Here is a 16,711-nt window from a genome sequence, read left to right as displayed (position 1 = left end):
AGAAGGATGGGGGGAAAGAAGTCACAAGGAAAGCAACAAAGATACTGCACAACAGTTGAGCTTCTTGTGCCTTTGTGGTTCAAAGACATGTAGTAGCTGTAGGAGTCATATCACAGAAAGGTGGCTCCAAAAAACCTGATTTCCCAGGAAGATTCCAAAGCTTAGTAACCAGAAGCAGTGATTGCCAAAGTGCAAATACGGAGAGGCCACACTAGAAACATCCGTCCTTGCTCACACCTCTATTTTTGTAGGGGTTTTTCATGGCAGGGCTTATTTAGTTCAGTATTTTAAGAAAAGAACACCAGTTACTAGATGGTAAGACTTTCTGATTAATTCAAAAAGACAGAGGTTCTTGCTGAAGTACTAGAAAAGGTAAGTTCTCTTTCATGTTTAAAAAGATGCAGCTGAGAGCAATCCTGGATTGATTCAGATCTGAGTTTGGTGAAGCACTAACGGTTCACAAGAGAAGGGCTGATTTGTAATTAAAGCTGACCGAAGACAGTCTGTCCTTCAAGGCCTCTTCCCACATCTACTTTGATTTCCTTTAAAAAAAATCCTTCGGTGACTAATACACTATCCTCTCTCTCCCAAAAATGGGGAAATATACAAAACTATAAATCAGTTTACATACCAGCTCTTCCAGAGATGCAAGCTGCATCACTCTCTTCTCAGTGGTCATATGGTTGTGTTCAGGTTCTCTGTAGTTAGCGGCAGTCTTCAGATTATAATATCCCATATTTTCTCGTGCTTCTCTGATTTCCTCAACGTCCTTGGGATTCTCATAGTCATCACTAGGTTTGCTCTTGTATCTGGTAGGTACAAAACAAAGCTGAACTTTAAGACAGAAGCATACAGATGAACAAACAGGGTTATTTCATTCCTTTCAATTTCTGCAACAAGGCTCGGGAGGTAGGGATCAAGAATCACACACCTCTTTCAGAAATCAATGACCACTATGAGAAGAATATCCGTGCATATCTGAATGAAAACCTCAGACTAATTTTTTTTCCCAAAACCTCTTACAACATAGCTCCGCCATGGGACAAGTTAAACCTCTACACTTGGACTGAGTTCTGGGTTTAGTAAGTACATGCTGCTCTCAGTCTTCAGGAGCTGTGTGTCAATGCTCCACCAGCCCACAGCACAGAATACCTGATCCTAGTCTATACTGTTAAACACTTAACAATCTTAAAAAACCTTGTACTCTGACTTTACATTGGTCCTATTTCCTGGCATTCATCTCTTCATGAAGAATTTCTGTATTTCCATGAGCATTCGAAGATGTCTTGTCCCACTTTCTTGCCTCTGAAGATAAAGACCAGCATGGAGTGTGAAGGCACATCACAAACACTCACATAATGGCCATGATGTTAGCACAATTGACCCAATCCAGCTGTTACAGCATCTGCTCTATGTGGTGCTGATAGGGTTAACTGAGAGTTGACTGTAAGAGTCTAGGTGTCCCTCAGTCATGATAGATTTAGACACGTTTTCACTCCCTATCTGAAGACGCAGCTACCTAGCCAAATCCAAGTTTAATAATATAGAAGAACCATACAAACTAACCGAAAGATTTTAATGCTTTCTTGAGACTCAGAGATACATGAAAACACATCTATGTTAATTACAACCATTAAGAATATAAAAAACTAGGCAGAGAGATTGTAGTAACAAGTGACAGATAATTAGCACTACGTGGCCTTAGACAAGAAGCAGACCTAAAAGGTTACAGAGTCAATAGACTCACAATTCATCCCACTCTGCCTTTCTCTTCATGATCTTAGCTTTCACCTTGTCAGATTTCTCAACAATTCTTCTGATTTGCTCACGTTTGCTTTCTATATAACGTGTGGTCGGCTTTCGGATCTCTGTCTTCGGCTTTTCAGCCTCACCCTTGAAAACTGTGGCATCTGCATCAAAAAATAACTATGTGAAGATGTAAATACCATGCAGCACAGCACAGTCCCAATTACTGGAAACAACCTGGGATGGCTCCTGTAGAGCCAGTATCAATCAATATAGTTCCACTGCAGTGGGTGTTCTGAATGTATTCAGGTTCTTTGACTTGACTCTTGGACACATTCTGCCCACAGGGTTGACAGACAGTTGCTGACATTGATATAAACATGGAAAACTATGCATGTGTGTTACTACGTATGTAGGTACTAAAAAAACCCATACCACAGTTGAATTTCTTTGCCTGTACCTAAAGAAATAATAATTTCTTTAGCTTGGACCCACGAAAACAAACTGAGATGAAAGACAGAAACCATATTACTGAAAAGATTGAAATAATCATCATTAGTCATATGCGTACGCTTTGTCTCTCTAACAATCTTCTTTTCTTCTGCTTGTCTCCATCTCTTTTTAAGTACTGTCCTCTTCCATGATGGACGTTCCATATCTTGGTAGTATTTGTCAGACATTGCTAGAATTCTGTAGGTGGAAATTTGATGATTGCTTTGAATAGCATGAACAACAACAGTGTCAAATTCCAATGAGTCCCGAAACCTGAAAAGCCAAAGAAAAAACCTGTCATGTGTCAATAGGCATGACCTACCATTTTTCCTTGACCAAAAGGACAGGAATAATGTAGTTTACTTACTGCACATACAATCATTGCATGCAAATTCACAAGTTAGTAAAGCAATAGCACAATGACATCTGACACTATCTATGGACTGTTATCTAATCTATGAATGAAGATGCTCAAGAATAAACATAATAACACCTCTCTCAGTATTGAAACTTACACCATATTCTTCATGAGAATATCTTCCATCTTCCACTAAGGACTGATTAAAATATGTTCATTAAAGTATTTTTCCCAATGACACGCTGTATGCCTAGGGTGTTTTTGTTATTATGTATTATTTTGATTGTGTATTTATTTTTAGGAATTAATATTATGCTACATACTTAGTTTTTAGAAAACCAACCCAAAATGCACCTCATGCTCAAACTGGTGTTGTTGAGAGAATTCATAAGTTCATTTCATACCTTCAAACCATATAGGGAACATTGTGTTAGCAATGACACTAAAATATCTGATGAACATGCAACAGAGGTTCATTTCATAGGTTGCTCTTCACAGTTCCAATAAGAGCTCTCAATTCTTACTGAACCTACTGGCAAAAAGCCAAGGATACTTAGTCTCAAAAAAAACCCCAAGTTTCCTCCACATAGAAGTGAATCAGAATGACGTTACTTCTTTGATTTGCATATTTTAATTTTTACCAAAGATTCAAAAGAAGTACACCTAAACATCAATGTATACTCTTGTGTATTTTTCCAGCAAAATAAGAACAGAATCATAACAGAAGAAACACTGATTATATGAGGGGAAAAAACAAAACAAAACAAACAAAAAAAAACCACAAACAAACCAAAAAACCACCCAACCACATTCTTTTTCTTTGTGGAAGGTACAACTTCGTAAACAATAAGGCACATGAAAGTCAGAGGGAGAAGTAGAAGAAAAGTGGTACTTACCGATTCCGTAGTTTCTGCAGTCCAATCGAGTATTTTTCATGCTCCCAAGCCAGCTCTTTTTGCACTAACTGGATTCTCTGTGCTGTCTGCCTATCCAGCTCCTCAAAGAACCTATGGTCTATCTCATACTGCTGCAGAAAGACAGAAAACCCAGCATCACATTAGCTTGGCTACTAGATTTTGGTGCCAGAGTTCCATGCATATCTACACAATTCTTTATTTCAGCACCTATTCAGATCTCCACAGAGAACCACATTTTTCTCACATGCTTCTTAAATTGCATAAATAATCAGCTGTGACTCAGAAGTCCCAGAACTAGCTTGATCCACTGAGCTGGACATCTTTGCCCTCAACATGCCAAGTAGCAACATTTTAGAAAAAGATGCCTCTAAAGGTAAATGATCCTTATAAAAAACAGAGGTACCTCTCTGTGCAGCTGCATGTGCTTGGGCAACTCCTGATTCTTTTGAAGAAGAAGAAGAAACTTTTGCCTCAGTGCGTTTAACTCATCTCTTTTCTTCCTTTTTTTTTCTTCAGCTTCCTTCATTATCCGTTCATGCTCCTTTTTCTGTTTGACTTCCTCAATGCTGAAAATACATGAAAAAGGAAATGGTATTAGCTCAATGGAAGAGAAGCAAGGTTACAGTTTACATAAACTTTTATTAATAGATTTCCTTGACAGCTTTAAACTCCCAGTGAACTCAATGGCTCTGAACATAACTTAGAAATATTCTCTATTTGTACAATCCTATTATCATGGGGTTTTGACCTTGACCTTGTGTTGTCTCTGTAGTTGGATGTTAGCTAAGTCTTGGAGCACCATATTTGAGTTACTACCATAGGAAAGTACATGAAATGGAGGGAAAGGCTGAAAAAAGTTTGTGTGTAACAAGGAAATTACCCAAATTCAGGGTGATCAACTTCTCCTTGCTCTTAGGAGGCAAAAAGAAATTTGTGGTCTGAAGAAAAGAGCTACCGACACTTGAAAATCTCTTTCATCATTATCCAAGCATGTCTTACTTGTCAGCATTGGGATCCTCAATGTCCTCAGCAGCCTTTTCCTTCTCAAGACCACTCTGGAATAAAAATATTGTCTTGCCTTTAAACAAGCAATAATAGTTTCAACCGACAATATAGCTTTTACAAACATTAGGACATAGCTCCTATTGCTTCTCACAAAACCAAAAGAAACCTTCATAATCAATATTGCTATACAGGCCCTAAATACCAGGTTTTAATGTTTCAAGAAAGAAAAAAGGCAACTAAGTTGGTTTACAGAGAAAACAAATCCTATATCCTCCCAATCAACGTTAACCATTACATCACTGCTTGTCCTAATTTCGCTCTGTCCCAAACCCAATTCTCTTGTCTCCCCTCACTGCCAGGTTGACAAGAGACAACATATCCTGGGCTAATTCCAAGTTACATGTGTAATTCATCTAGTTTGCTTCTGCTGACTGCATAATGGGTTCACAATTATTAGCTGTGAAATCACTGATGAATGGACACTGCAGTCACACAGGCCTCATTTCCCTAGGCAGTCATGCTCTAAAAAAAGAGGGGGGCCTATCACCTTACAGGGAATACAGTTGTATTAAATTGATCTGTAATTTAACTCAATTAGTTTCAGAGGATTTGTATTTGATTCTCTAAGAATCCCATTAAGTTTAATGAAGATGGAATTTTTAAAATCTTCCACATGACTTAAAACTAGAATAGATACTTAATGAAGATAGACTTTGATAAGGGAAAAACTCTATTAGGATGGTCATTAAGCAGTATTGCTAGCCTGAACAATAGAAATGGACCATAAAGTTCTTTACATAGATCTACTTACATACTCAAAATTATAAAACTTTATATGTATACTTTATAATTGTATATTAATTGCTACTTGTAATATTGGAGCTGGCAAGGCTCTGATATCTCAGTTTCCAATCATTCACATAGTTTAAGAAAATAATTTTGTGCCTGTTCTAAGTGCTATATATTCTTGTGATACTGGTAAAGAATTCCAACTAGTTGTGAACAATTTAACTAAATTACCCAAATAATAATTTCCTCCCCCTCCCTTGTCAAGCATCTTTCAAAATGTAGTTACCAACTAATATTTAGAAGTTAAATTTGTTTTATATTAACACTTTCAAGACTTTTAAACTGTACTGAACATGTATCTACTCCAAAATTCATTGTGCATGATAGCACTTCTTTACTCAACAGGTCTCACTGCTTCTTTGAAGATATGTTTGTTTCATTCAGGCACTCAAGAGATTTTAAAAATGTGTTTAATTTTGATCAAGTCAATGAATTCTGAACATTTTTAGTGGGGGACTTGACACCTCTCTCTTCTTGTGTATTATCAGTAGAACTGTTATCCAGTTCCAGTGTCATCTGTTCAAACATGCTAAAGGTGATGAGCTCTGCAGTGATTACATGACACCTGTAAAATCTTTACTGCTAATGCCGTCCAAGAGTGAAAGAGCAACAGGATCAGCATCATTCTGTGCTCTTTTGCAAATTTTTTAAAAAGCCAACTTGTGAATTGTATATGAATGATACTAGATGCACTGAGAAACTATACATTTTACATTATCTAGCATTATTTCTAGAATCCACATCCAGAGTAGAATCATACTTTACTGGAATTAAATCCAAGACAGGTAATTAAGTATGACAAATCCTTGTGGTTCTTTCGTTCTAGGAATGTGCATGATTACACCCTTGAGTGGGAAAAAAATAGCAGAATATTACATATGAACAACACATAATATGCTTATTTGGAGAAAGGCACAAAACATTGAGAAGGAAAAATGCAGTCACAGCACCTGTTAGGGAACATTTCACAAGAGCTCTTCTTCCAAATTCTTTGGGAAACCTCAGCTTTTTGCTATGAGAGATCTATGATGCCCAGTATTTGAATGGGATTTTGCCCACCTGCAGTAGTTTCATTGTAAATAGGCCTAATTCAGTGAAAGATGGTAGCAACTTACCCTAGGAGAGGGGATTTTGGCCTTTAGCTCTTTGTGAACATCCTCTGGAGACAAGATGTCGAAAGTAAAAATGTTTCCATCTCCACCACAGGTAATCAGAAACCTATCATCATAACTAGAACAGATCCCCTGGATTTGGCCATAATCATTATCATGTATATTGAAGGACCAGTATTCCTTCAGGGTATCCGCTGAGAGCTCTTTTTCTTGGAGAGGATAAACACGCAGTGCACCATTCTGCATCCCACAGAACATCAGTAGTCTGCTCGTGCTGTCAAGCAACAAGAAATAGTAGTAACAGGTACTTGTAACAAGTAAGGCCACAGCTCAAAACGTGATACTTCTTTAGAAGAGCTAATATCTGAATAAAGTTAGCCTTGACAAGTTTGTAAGATGGGAGTGAAGTATTTGAACCATTTAAAGTATGTATGATACTACTACCAACTTTTTTCCAGCTAACTGGCTGCTCAGGAATGTTCCGCCACTTGCTGGGTATCATGGAACGAGTCTCAGCCCTGAGTTGTGCAGGGTAGCGAATACCAAGCTCAAACGTAGAAAAACAGCTTTCCCTCCCTGCTCTCCATCTGGTACAGATGGTGGTGAATGCAGCCAGTTGTAGACTAAAGCCTGAACTAAATCTGCTTCTTTAGATGCAGATCATGCCTAGCCTTACGGGGAACCTGATTTTGGGAGTCTGAAAATAGTTTACCCTTTTCATTGTACAGTTCACAGAATGTCATGTGTTCTTTGCACAAGAGGGATGGACTGACCCCTCCATGTTCTCCTTGAGGGCTAACTGTGGCCTCTCTTTGCTAACTACCAAGAAGAACTGCTGTTCTGAGGATCACAGTTTGCAGAGACTTCTAATGAGTGTCCTGGAGATCTACCATCTAGAATGTTTGAGTCCGAATCAGTACTTAATTAGAAATCAGACATTTTCATATTTGAAGGGCTTTTACAATTATTCTGTCAGACACAGTGCCCAACTGTGTCTATTGGGAATTTTAAGTGAAACTCAGTGCCAGGAGAAACAGAGAGAGTTCCTGTATATCACAGCTGACCCACAACTAAAAGGGACAAAGCAGTGTACCCCCCTCCCTTCCAAGTTCAATTTCGTCATGCTTTATCATGAAGCTAACTCTTACACTACAACACTTTACCAGAAGGAGATTCGGTGGATGGGATTGTTGTCTGTGCCCTCAATAGGAATCACTTCAAAGGGTTCATCTTGCCTGTTTTCAGGGTCTTCTTGGGGATCATTTGAGGAGAATTCGCAATGATAGAGGAACCCTGAATCATACCCACCCTGAAGAGGAGAAGAACAGGAAAGAAATGGTAACAAAAGAACACTGAAGCAGCTGGCCAGGTAAATGAAATTTTCAGAATTATTCTTCCTTTATTAAGGATCTATTATAGGTTAGAAAATGTCACTTCCAAACATGTAGAGATCCTATTTACCCACAGTAAAAAATCTATCTTAATCACTGGCACTACAAGCCATTGTACCAATAGGTTAAGATTCTGTTTTCTGCTTGTGAGGGAACAGCTTATTCTTTGTGCCCATTCAGGCATCACCAAGAAGTGTATCTATTGGAAATGTACTGAACCATCTGAACTGGAGTGACACTACTGATTTATTTCACAATTATGAAGAAGATTCCATGTCCTAGAGATAACATGTTTCAAATCATCAGTTTTCAAAGGCACCCAGATGTGAAGGGAAGGTTGCCACATCTTGCAATCTCATCAACATGAAATAAAAATTGATTTACCAAGGAAAGCCAAAATTTTCCTGGTGCTGAATAAAACCCACAGAGGATGGGACTGGGCTCCTCTGGTATGTAGAGAGGTGGCAATGGCTCTTCTTCAGGTTCCTCTTCAGGTTCTTCTACCTCCTTTCCCATTGCCTGTTGCTGCATTATCCATTCAAGCTTTGCTTTCTCCTTCTCCTGCTTTTTTTCCTCTCTCAGTGCAATCTCTTCTTCCAGCTATTGCAACAAGAAGAGAAACATGGAGACATGAAACCACTCCATGCATTACTGACTGAAAGAGTCTCATAAATGAAATCCAAGGTGGTCCTGGCATTATATATACAGAGTATCCTTCAATTAAGCAGAGATCAAAGAGACTTCATGGGAGTCTCCAGTGGAAATGCCCTCATTTCTCTCCTCCAAAGTACTTTAACTCATGGTTCTTTGAAACAGAAACCATTCTGCATTAGAAGCAGACTTCAGCATTTCCTCAGAGATATTATTCCAAAATTAACCACTATTAGCATACTAGTACTGCAGAATTCCTAAACCCTGTGCTCTGCCTGCCAAAAAGAAAGAAAAGCACTGGAAAACTGAACTCAGATTCCTGAGTTATACTGCAACATTGATGTAGAGTAAAAAGAGAAGCTGTAATGGACTTTACCTCTTCTGAACAACAAAGGGAAGACATTTGTAGATTTAGAAAACCTTTAAAATCCCCTTTCCAATCAAGTCTATTTTAGCATAAATGGGTATCAAAAATTCTCTAAAACAGGATCTTCCTAAGAAGATATTAGACAGCAAATCATAGAGAAAGGTCTGGAGAAGATCTCAAAAGAGCATTCATTTGCCTAAAAGCAGAATCAGCTAAACCTTACACACTATTGGCTGATGTTTGTCTGACCTACCCTTTAAAATCTGCTATGGGGACTCTGCAGCCTATGCAAAATATTTAAGTGGTTCAGCACCCTTACTGTTAGAAATCTTTCCTTACATCTTATCTAAAACATCCTTGTTGCAAATTATTAATTATTGGTCTACTCCTAAAGGAAAAATATAGCAATTAATGTTTTTGCTCTCTGTAGAATACTTTTTTATTTTTAAAGATTGATAGTGTCTCCCAACAATATTCTTCTCTTTTGACAAAAAAAAAAAAAACAAAATCCACACACATTCTCTCAGTCTTTCTTTATATATGTATGCTAACTTTGTGATCATTCCTGTGGTTCTTCCTGTGAGAAAACCACCAAGAAATCTTTCTCCTGAATGCTGACTTCCTCCTAATTTTACCAAGAAATGAGGCTTTGCCTGACATTCAGTAACGCACCACTCAGTTAACAGACTGAGCAGTTAAAGACAGGAGCAGTTAATAGACAAAGCAGAGAAATCACAGCTTAAGAACAGAATCAGAGAGGCTGTCAGATTGTGGCAGATTGAACATGGGACTGATAGTGTGCTCACTGGAGCTCTGCTCCTGAGCCTCACATCAGCTTGCTTTTTAATTTCACAAAATTAACAGTAGCCGAGAGCTGGCATAACTCATTTCCTTTGGCCCCAAATATCTTATAAAATGCTAGTTCTCATTCAAAAATAAATAACATGTCTTCTAAGTTGTTACAACATTAAAAAAATCAGAAATATATTACTGACAAAAAAAAAAAGATCTTTCATGTTTACCTCAAAGTGGTCACATAGGTGTATTATGACTGTTCAAAGGGATTTCTTACAGGGCTAACATCAACCACAAGAAATATGCTTTTTCTGAAAATTACCAAAATGAAAATATTTGAAGAACTAACATGCTATACTACCTTTCCCTTTCACTAAAGCTATCTTTTAAATCTAATCAAAATGTTGACATTCAGACGCAAAGGTATTCTACCTGGCCTTCCCCTTCAAGAAGCTTAGCAAAATTCCTATGATGCAATATAGGGACTAGAAACCTTTTTGGATAGTTTTGTCCTCTGGCACATGAAAAACATGAAGTTCCTCCACAGGAGAGTTCTTTACCTTGATTCGGGATTTAATACTATAGAAATGGAAGTACTGCGTTGGCAGGTTTTTTATGTGATAGGTGGATGATGTATCGTGTTCCTCAGGGATAGGAGCAGGAACCTGGAGAACAAAGCCATTCTCACAAAGGATGAGCAACATGCTGTTTGCCTGTACAAAAACAAAAAAATACAAGTACAGGGCAGATGAATACATGGAATTGAGCGAAGTGGGAAAGAGTTAGGCAGAAGATCCATAGGCCAAACTCCAGCCAGGAAGCATTAACTCTAACTGTGCTCTTATTTAAATGGACACTTTTAAATGGACATCAGAAATCAGCAAGTTTATTTTATATTGTGTATCCAAAGCTAAGGAGCTGAAGAAATCCTTGCCATATTCAAAACAGATATTCTGACAGTGTCTAGCTTGGAAGCAGCATGATGATATTTTGGGAGTTTTGTTAAATTAAAGGATCGACCTGACCCAAAAGTTAGGAGCTGAGGTTTACTTTTCATAATTTCTTGAAAGTTTGTATGTTTTTATACTAATAAATCCCTTATATCCTCAAGATTGGACTTGGAATCTTGCCAAATGCTGTATAGCTTTGAGTTTGGTCTGCTGCTCCCTGCCAGCTCTTTAAAAATGCAAAGTTGGGAAGAACAGGTGAGGTAAAGGTAATAATTATTTAGTGTTTTGAGATTTGAAAAGGCAAATTTTTATTTAGTTTCAATTTTTCAAGTGATCTGGGGAATAGAGAGAGGCTTATTTTATCTGACGCACCACTAAAAATGTGCAAAGGGACCATATTAGAGTTGCTATGGAAACCTTAACTAGAAATGATATGGTTCTTATGTCTGTAAAACCTCAGCCTTACAAATACATTCATTAAATGGATGTATTTAATGACCAAGGTATTTATTTTAAAGAGAAGAAAAGTAGCATAACACTTGGATGTTTGTACTGTGTTTAGTAAGTGTTCATATCTAGCAGTGGAGACCTGATAGCAGTAGATAAAATTACTCAGAGGGAACTTAACATATCAAAGATAGGATGGGTGCTTTTTTAGTAAGTAGGACTACCTTGTCCTCAAGGAAATAACTCAAAATGCAACTCTCAGATCAAAATCTGTCATTTCTGCAGTAAGATAAAGTTCATACTAGCAAGAGTTATTTTGCCAACACAGTTTTTATCAGTTCCCATGAATAAGCAATAATAGCTACACTTTGCCACTGTACACTAGTATAACATATCTTGCTGGCCACTTTGTCAGCATTGAAATATAATGAACAATCTCCCTTCTAAATGAGAATACTGGACCAACTAAAATTTCAGATTTTACTCTAACCTTATAAAACTTCTGAAATATTAGCAAGAATCTACCTGAATATGCCACTGACACACTTCAAACACAGACTGTGAATTCCAAGAAGCACCCAAAAACTTTCATAATGTGGTCTGAAAGGTTTGCAAAAGTCTGTTCTAAGATGGGCAAGAGGCACAGGCGATCATAGTCAAGTAACTTGTTTCTTCAAGGCAAAAACTCAAAAAGCTGAGCGAAATTGTGTGGTTTGCATATGTTTCTGCTATTTAAGTCCAAAACATGTCAAAGTGACTGAACTGGAGATACAGCTACACAGAACCTGTCATTCTCTAGGGTCACAAATCTTCATCAATTTTCATTGGAATTTCTTTTCAAAATGACATTTAACACTGTAAGGAAGGAAAGAAAACAAACATGCATTGCTCACATGAGAAGGTGGAGACCATTGTAATGCCTGCACAGGCCCAGGGACACAGATGAATCCAATTGGCTCATATTTATCTTCAACGGCAAAAAAGAAAACAGTTTTGTCTTTACTCTGAGAAGAAAAAAAAATCATGACTGAATCAAAGCAAAGCTGATGAAATCTTAGAAAGACTATAAGTACTTTGAGACATAAATACATACTTCAAATGTTTTGTGGCTCAACAGAGGGACTTAAACATGCCTTGAAACTTAGAATTGGATTTCCATGATGATTACAGGGAGGAAATAAAAAACCTGCCCACCTTACTCCAGGGCCCTGAGGGCGCCCACAGCCCTTAATTGTCCTGATGGGGCTCACCTGGTAGCCCCAGCCATGTGCTTTCTGCCCATTGCCTCAGGAGCTCCTTTAAAGCTCAGGCCATTTTGTTCATATAAGATAGCACAGGCTCATTTCTCCAGATAACAAGAAAATCCAGAACTGGTGCACAACAGCTTAAATCCTGCATTAAGTGAAATGCATGGTGATGCTCAAGGAACATGTAACCGTAAATGCACTGACCGTGGCTGAAGGCCAGTATTTAAAAAGAGAGACCACATTGACTGGAAATCATCTCAAAGACTAGCAGGAACGCTGACAAACCAACTGGTTGATCCTGTTGTAAGGCAGTGCTGGGTAGCAGCTGGAGTGCTGCCCAGGTGGTATATGAATGGACTTGCTTTTACTAATTCCAATATATTACTAAACTAATTCCAAAATGAACCAAATCCATCTGCAAAAGGGATTACAGTATTCACACTAAACAGTCCAGTAGTTCACAAAATGAATTGTATGAATTGCACAGGTGCTTTCCTTCAGAAAACAAATGTGAGTGCAAACAGATCCTTCTCTTCCCTCGGCACTGCAAAGAACTACAAGAAGCGATCAACAGCAGTAACAGGAGTATAACTGTGTTGTCAATAAACAACCTTAACCTTATGTCTTTAAATAATCTCTGTCTTTGTGGTTTAATGAACAAAACCAAAAGAAGTTATACATACCCCTGTGGCAAGCACTTCTCCATTTTGTTCATATGCCAAGGCTGTAACTGCAGTAGAATGAGGTTTGAAAGCTTGTTTGAGATTTATATCCGCATTATCTCTATTGGACATTCCTGCATATATGGGCAGTCCCTTGGGATCATAAACTTCAATTATGCGGACAACACCGTCTTCAAACCCCACAGCAATCAGACCTCCTTTAGGATTTACCTTTCAGTGGAAGAATGAGGAAAAAAAAAATCACAGTGTACATCTGAAAGCTCTGAATAAGAACCGGTATAGCACATGCTCTGCTGTTAACCTGTAACTTAACTTACATGGAAGTGTTGCTAAAGCACAAAGAATATTTCATACATGGGAAATGTTGTTTATTCTCTCTAATATGCTATTGTAAAGGGAGTGGGAGGACTGGGGGTTATTTTTTTGTTTGGATTGTTGGGTTTTTTTGGAGTTTTTTTTAATTGCTAACATGCCATTGAGACTGGGAATGTTAATGAGGATGTGGTTGTAATGTCTGAGGAAGAGGTAATTTGCACTGATATACAAATATATCAATAGCTTCTTCTTAAGGAGAAGAGTTGGAACTCAAAAAAGGAATTATTATATTTTTCTAAATACAATATTTGGCACCAAATGTCAGTATGATTTTTGAAGAGGTGAGGGCACAGACTTGGATCTGACTGACTGAGGCTATGGAGCCTTTATCACAGGCCCTGTAGGTAAACCAGTTGCCAACAACATAGACAGGTTTGAATTGTGAGAGCATTAGCAGAAACAGGCCCATGTTTTAGCTGGATCTAGCTGGACCTGCAGATTTAACTGTTATTAGCCACATATGGTAGTGTCTTGAAGTGATTTACAAGTCGAACCAGCTCCAGACATGACACAGATCAATATTAATGCACATCAGAAATAAGACCAGAAGGAGAATTGCTGTGTGAAGAGACATGGATGAATACATGAGCTCTGTGAGCACAGATTTTCAAAAACCTTTGATCACTTTAAGCTATGTGTAAGTATCCATACGGGGTTTAAATGCAGCTAGAAAGACTAAGACCCTTGATTTTTCAGACTCTGTTTAGCAACAACTTCTGTGAAACTGAACTGAATCAGTTTTGTAATGCTGTACCATTTGTTGTGGCAGTCAGCTTACCTCTTGCATGTACAGGTCATCACCTAACAGCATCCCTGAAAGTCTGCATGGCCAGAATTATAGTTCTAAGAGCAGTATCCCAGTTTTACTCTGTCCTTGAAAATTCAAACACTTTCCTCCATAAATTTGCTTATAATTAACCCACCAGGCTTGCTATGTTTCCTCAAGAACATAACTAAACACTATTTTAATTAAAATTAGCAAATATGTCAAAAAGTGATAGACTCCACACTCTACAAATGATCAGTTCTGGCAACAGCTTTTTATGATTTGTCTCCAAATGTTTATAGATTGTCTGGGTTGTCATTTCAAAATGTGTTAACTAACTCGTGTTAATTGACAATTAGTCTGTGTGGGTTAAATAGAAGCTGTTTTAGTCTATAAACTAAGACTATTTCCTGGGAGTGCACACAGATGTGATTTTAAAATCTCAGGAAGACACAAAGTAGGATACCTGATAATCCACAGTAAAGCCAAACTGTAAACATATTATACACATACATGCCACTCCACGAACTCACACATATATTCTACTACAGTAAATTCTACCATGGCCTAACAGCGACTTGTTTAAGCTCTAGTACTGTGAGCAACTTACTTGATGTTGGCAGGCTCATAGGCCCCTTATGAATTTTTGGTAACACACTAACAAAAACTCACAATACGAGGTGCCCACATCAGTGATGTTCCTCCCTGTTTAAACTTCATTTCACTCAGTTGCCTGTTGCTGATGAAATCATAGATACGCACTGATCCTGTGTGGACAGGAGACAGTAAGAATTGATTTCTTGCAATGTCACATTTTAAGATTTATGGAGAATTTATTTAAAGCTGGAGAGAAAGTTATTAGTTTTTCTCTTCGAGTATCAAATACCCGTCTGGAAAGACATGCCTGATGGTTACAGAGTACCACAGCTAGCATGGTGCTCATGAACAAAACATAAGTTTTGTTCACTCTTTAACTGAAACATTCCCAAGAGTTGTCAGGGCTGAGGGTTGTAATAAGCAGCATGCTGACCACCATGTGTAATTTTCGAGTAATCACAGAACTTTGGCATACTGTAAGGAAAATCTGTACTGACAACATAGGAAAAGATGACACGCTACTAGCCTAGGGAGGAAAATTTTAAATGTATGAAAATGGGAGATTGTCCAAAGAAAAGCCAGTTTCACAGAGATGAAATTAACAGATTCATAGACATACATATTGGTCTGCATAAAATTCCATTCCAGCTGGCAAATATCCTGTCATTTGCTCAACTGGTAGGAGTTTGTCTTCAGGCTAGAAGAGCATGTACATTGTATAACACAGACAAATTACAAGATACTGCTGACAAGAATTGAGTTAAAAACCTTGTAGAATTTTCTGAGAAGTGTAAATGACATTGTGAATGTTTTGGCCAGTGGTTCTTGGTTCAAAGCATGATACAGCTAACTGTGAGAGACCTAAATGGCAATATTTATAAAAGTTAAATAAATATGTTTATTATTTCATGTTAAGTGTTGTTGGGAGCATGATAGCTATTGTATTTGCTAAAAAAGCCACACATATTAATATTCACAATGACTTACACAATGCTAGAGATGTATGTAATCCCTTACAAAACAAAAATCCCAACACTTATTAGAGTCTGGAATACAAGTGCTGTTATTCAAAACAAATGCCTCATCTTTTCAGCCAGTTCCTTCAGAATGAAGAGAATTTACAAAGCTTCCTTTTAAAAACTTATCTCATTTATTTTAAATCCCAGGCTTTTAAGATGAAGCAGCCATACTGCATTATTTCAAAACATTAATGATTTGTCTTAATTATTAAAGTACTGATCCCTGGAATAACAATTGGCTATAAAGTGACATTTGACTTTTCCAAAGTGCAAACGCACAACTTCAGTTCAAAATGGAATAGTTCCAAACCAAGTACCATTACTCTTCAAAAATAACAGTCACAGTGGTATGAGAGGAAAGGAATAGCATACTTACGGTCAAGAGCAGTGGTGGCCAGGAGGTATGTAATGGGAGAGACACTTATGGCTTCAATTCTTCCAGAGTGAAAGGTACACAGGCACTCTGGATCACGGGTCTGCAGTGCAAAACAGAAGAACAGAAGTTCTGCTACATTCTGGAGCTGCACTTATGAGGTATTACCAGCCATACCTACAGTCAATCTCAAAAACAGAGACAGGTGCTGTTTGTATGAACAAAATTTGGCATGTATAAGGTACCTAGAAGCAATTCCCTCCCTTTTTTAAAATTTAAATGTTCATAAGAAGATCTTGAGCAAAATTAGTGTAGAAAGATTAAGTTCATTTAAAATACCATCATTTTCTATGTGAAAATAAAGAGGAATGCCTTTCATAAAGTGGTTTCAGGCTTGGAATCAGTATTTTTAACAAAGAGCTGTTGCTCTGAAGGCAAAGAAAATGCTCTCAAGCCTCAGGCTTATGCTGCCTGGGAAATAATTTCATTATCCAAGGAATTCTAGGGCTTGCTATACATTTTTTACATTACTTTTAATAGTATGCTTTGTATGTCTTTTCTTCACCATAAA

The 16,711-nt window shown here is 37.7% G+C and overlaps 1 protein-coding gene across 1 annotated transcript in view; it reads right to left on the bottom strand.

The window, feature by feature from the left end:
• The window catches only part of CFAP44 (cilia and flagella associated protein 44), a gene marked incomplete at both ends in the record, with an annotated part of 45,397 nt that overhangs the window by 13,979 nt on the left and 14,707 nt on the right, over positions 1–16,711 (bottom strand). Inside the window, 14 exons of the mRNA XM_080360849.1 lie at positions 632–809; positions 1,748–1,910; positions 2,318–2,532; positions 3,493–3,620; positions 3,917–4,079; positions 4,513–4,568; positions 6,483–6,753; positions 7,643–7,788; positions 8,255–8,470; positions 10,244–10,396; positions 11,974–12,084; positions 13,011–13,220; positions 14,824–14,918; positions 16,144–16,243. Of these exons, the coding sequence (XP_080216975.1) occupies positions 632–809; positions 1,748–1,910; positions 2,318–2,532; positions 3,493–3,620; positions 3,917–4,079; positions 4,513–4,568; positions 6,483–6,753; positions 7,643–7,788; positions 8,255–8,470; positions 10,244–10,396; positions 11,974–12,084; positions 13,011–13,220; positions 14,824–14,918; positions 16,144–16,243 (2,205 nt within the window). The remainder of the gene's footprint in view (positions 1–631; positions 810–1,747; positions 1,911–2,317; positions 2,533–3,492; positions 3,621–3,916; positions 4,080–4,512; positions 4,569–6,482; positions 6,754–7,642; positions 7,789–8,254; positions 8,471–10,243; positions 10,397–11,973; positions 12,085–13,010; positions 13,221–14,823; positions 14,919–16,143; positions 16,244–16,711) is intronic.

This window comes from Nesoenas mayeri (assembly GCF_963082525.1).
Source record: "Nesoenas mayeri genome assembly, chromosome: 1".
Taxonomy (NCBI): Eukaryota; Metazoa; Chordata; class Aves; order Columbiformes; family Columbidae; genus Nesoenas; species Nesoenas mayeri.
This window is presented reverse-complemented; position numbering and strand designations above follow the sequence as displayed.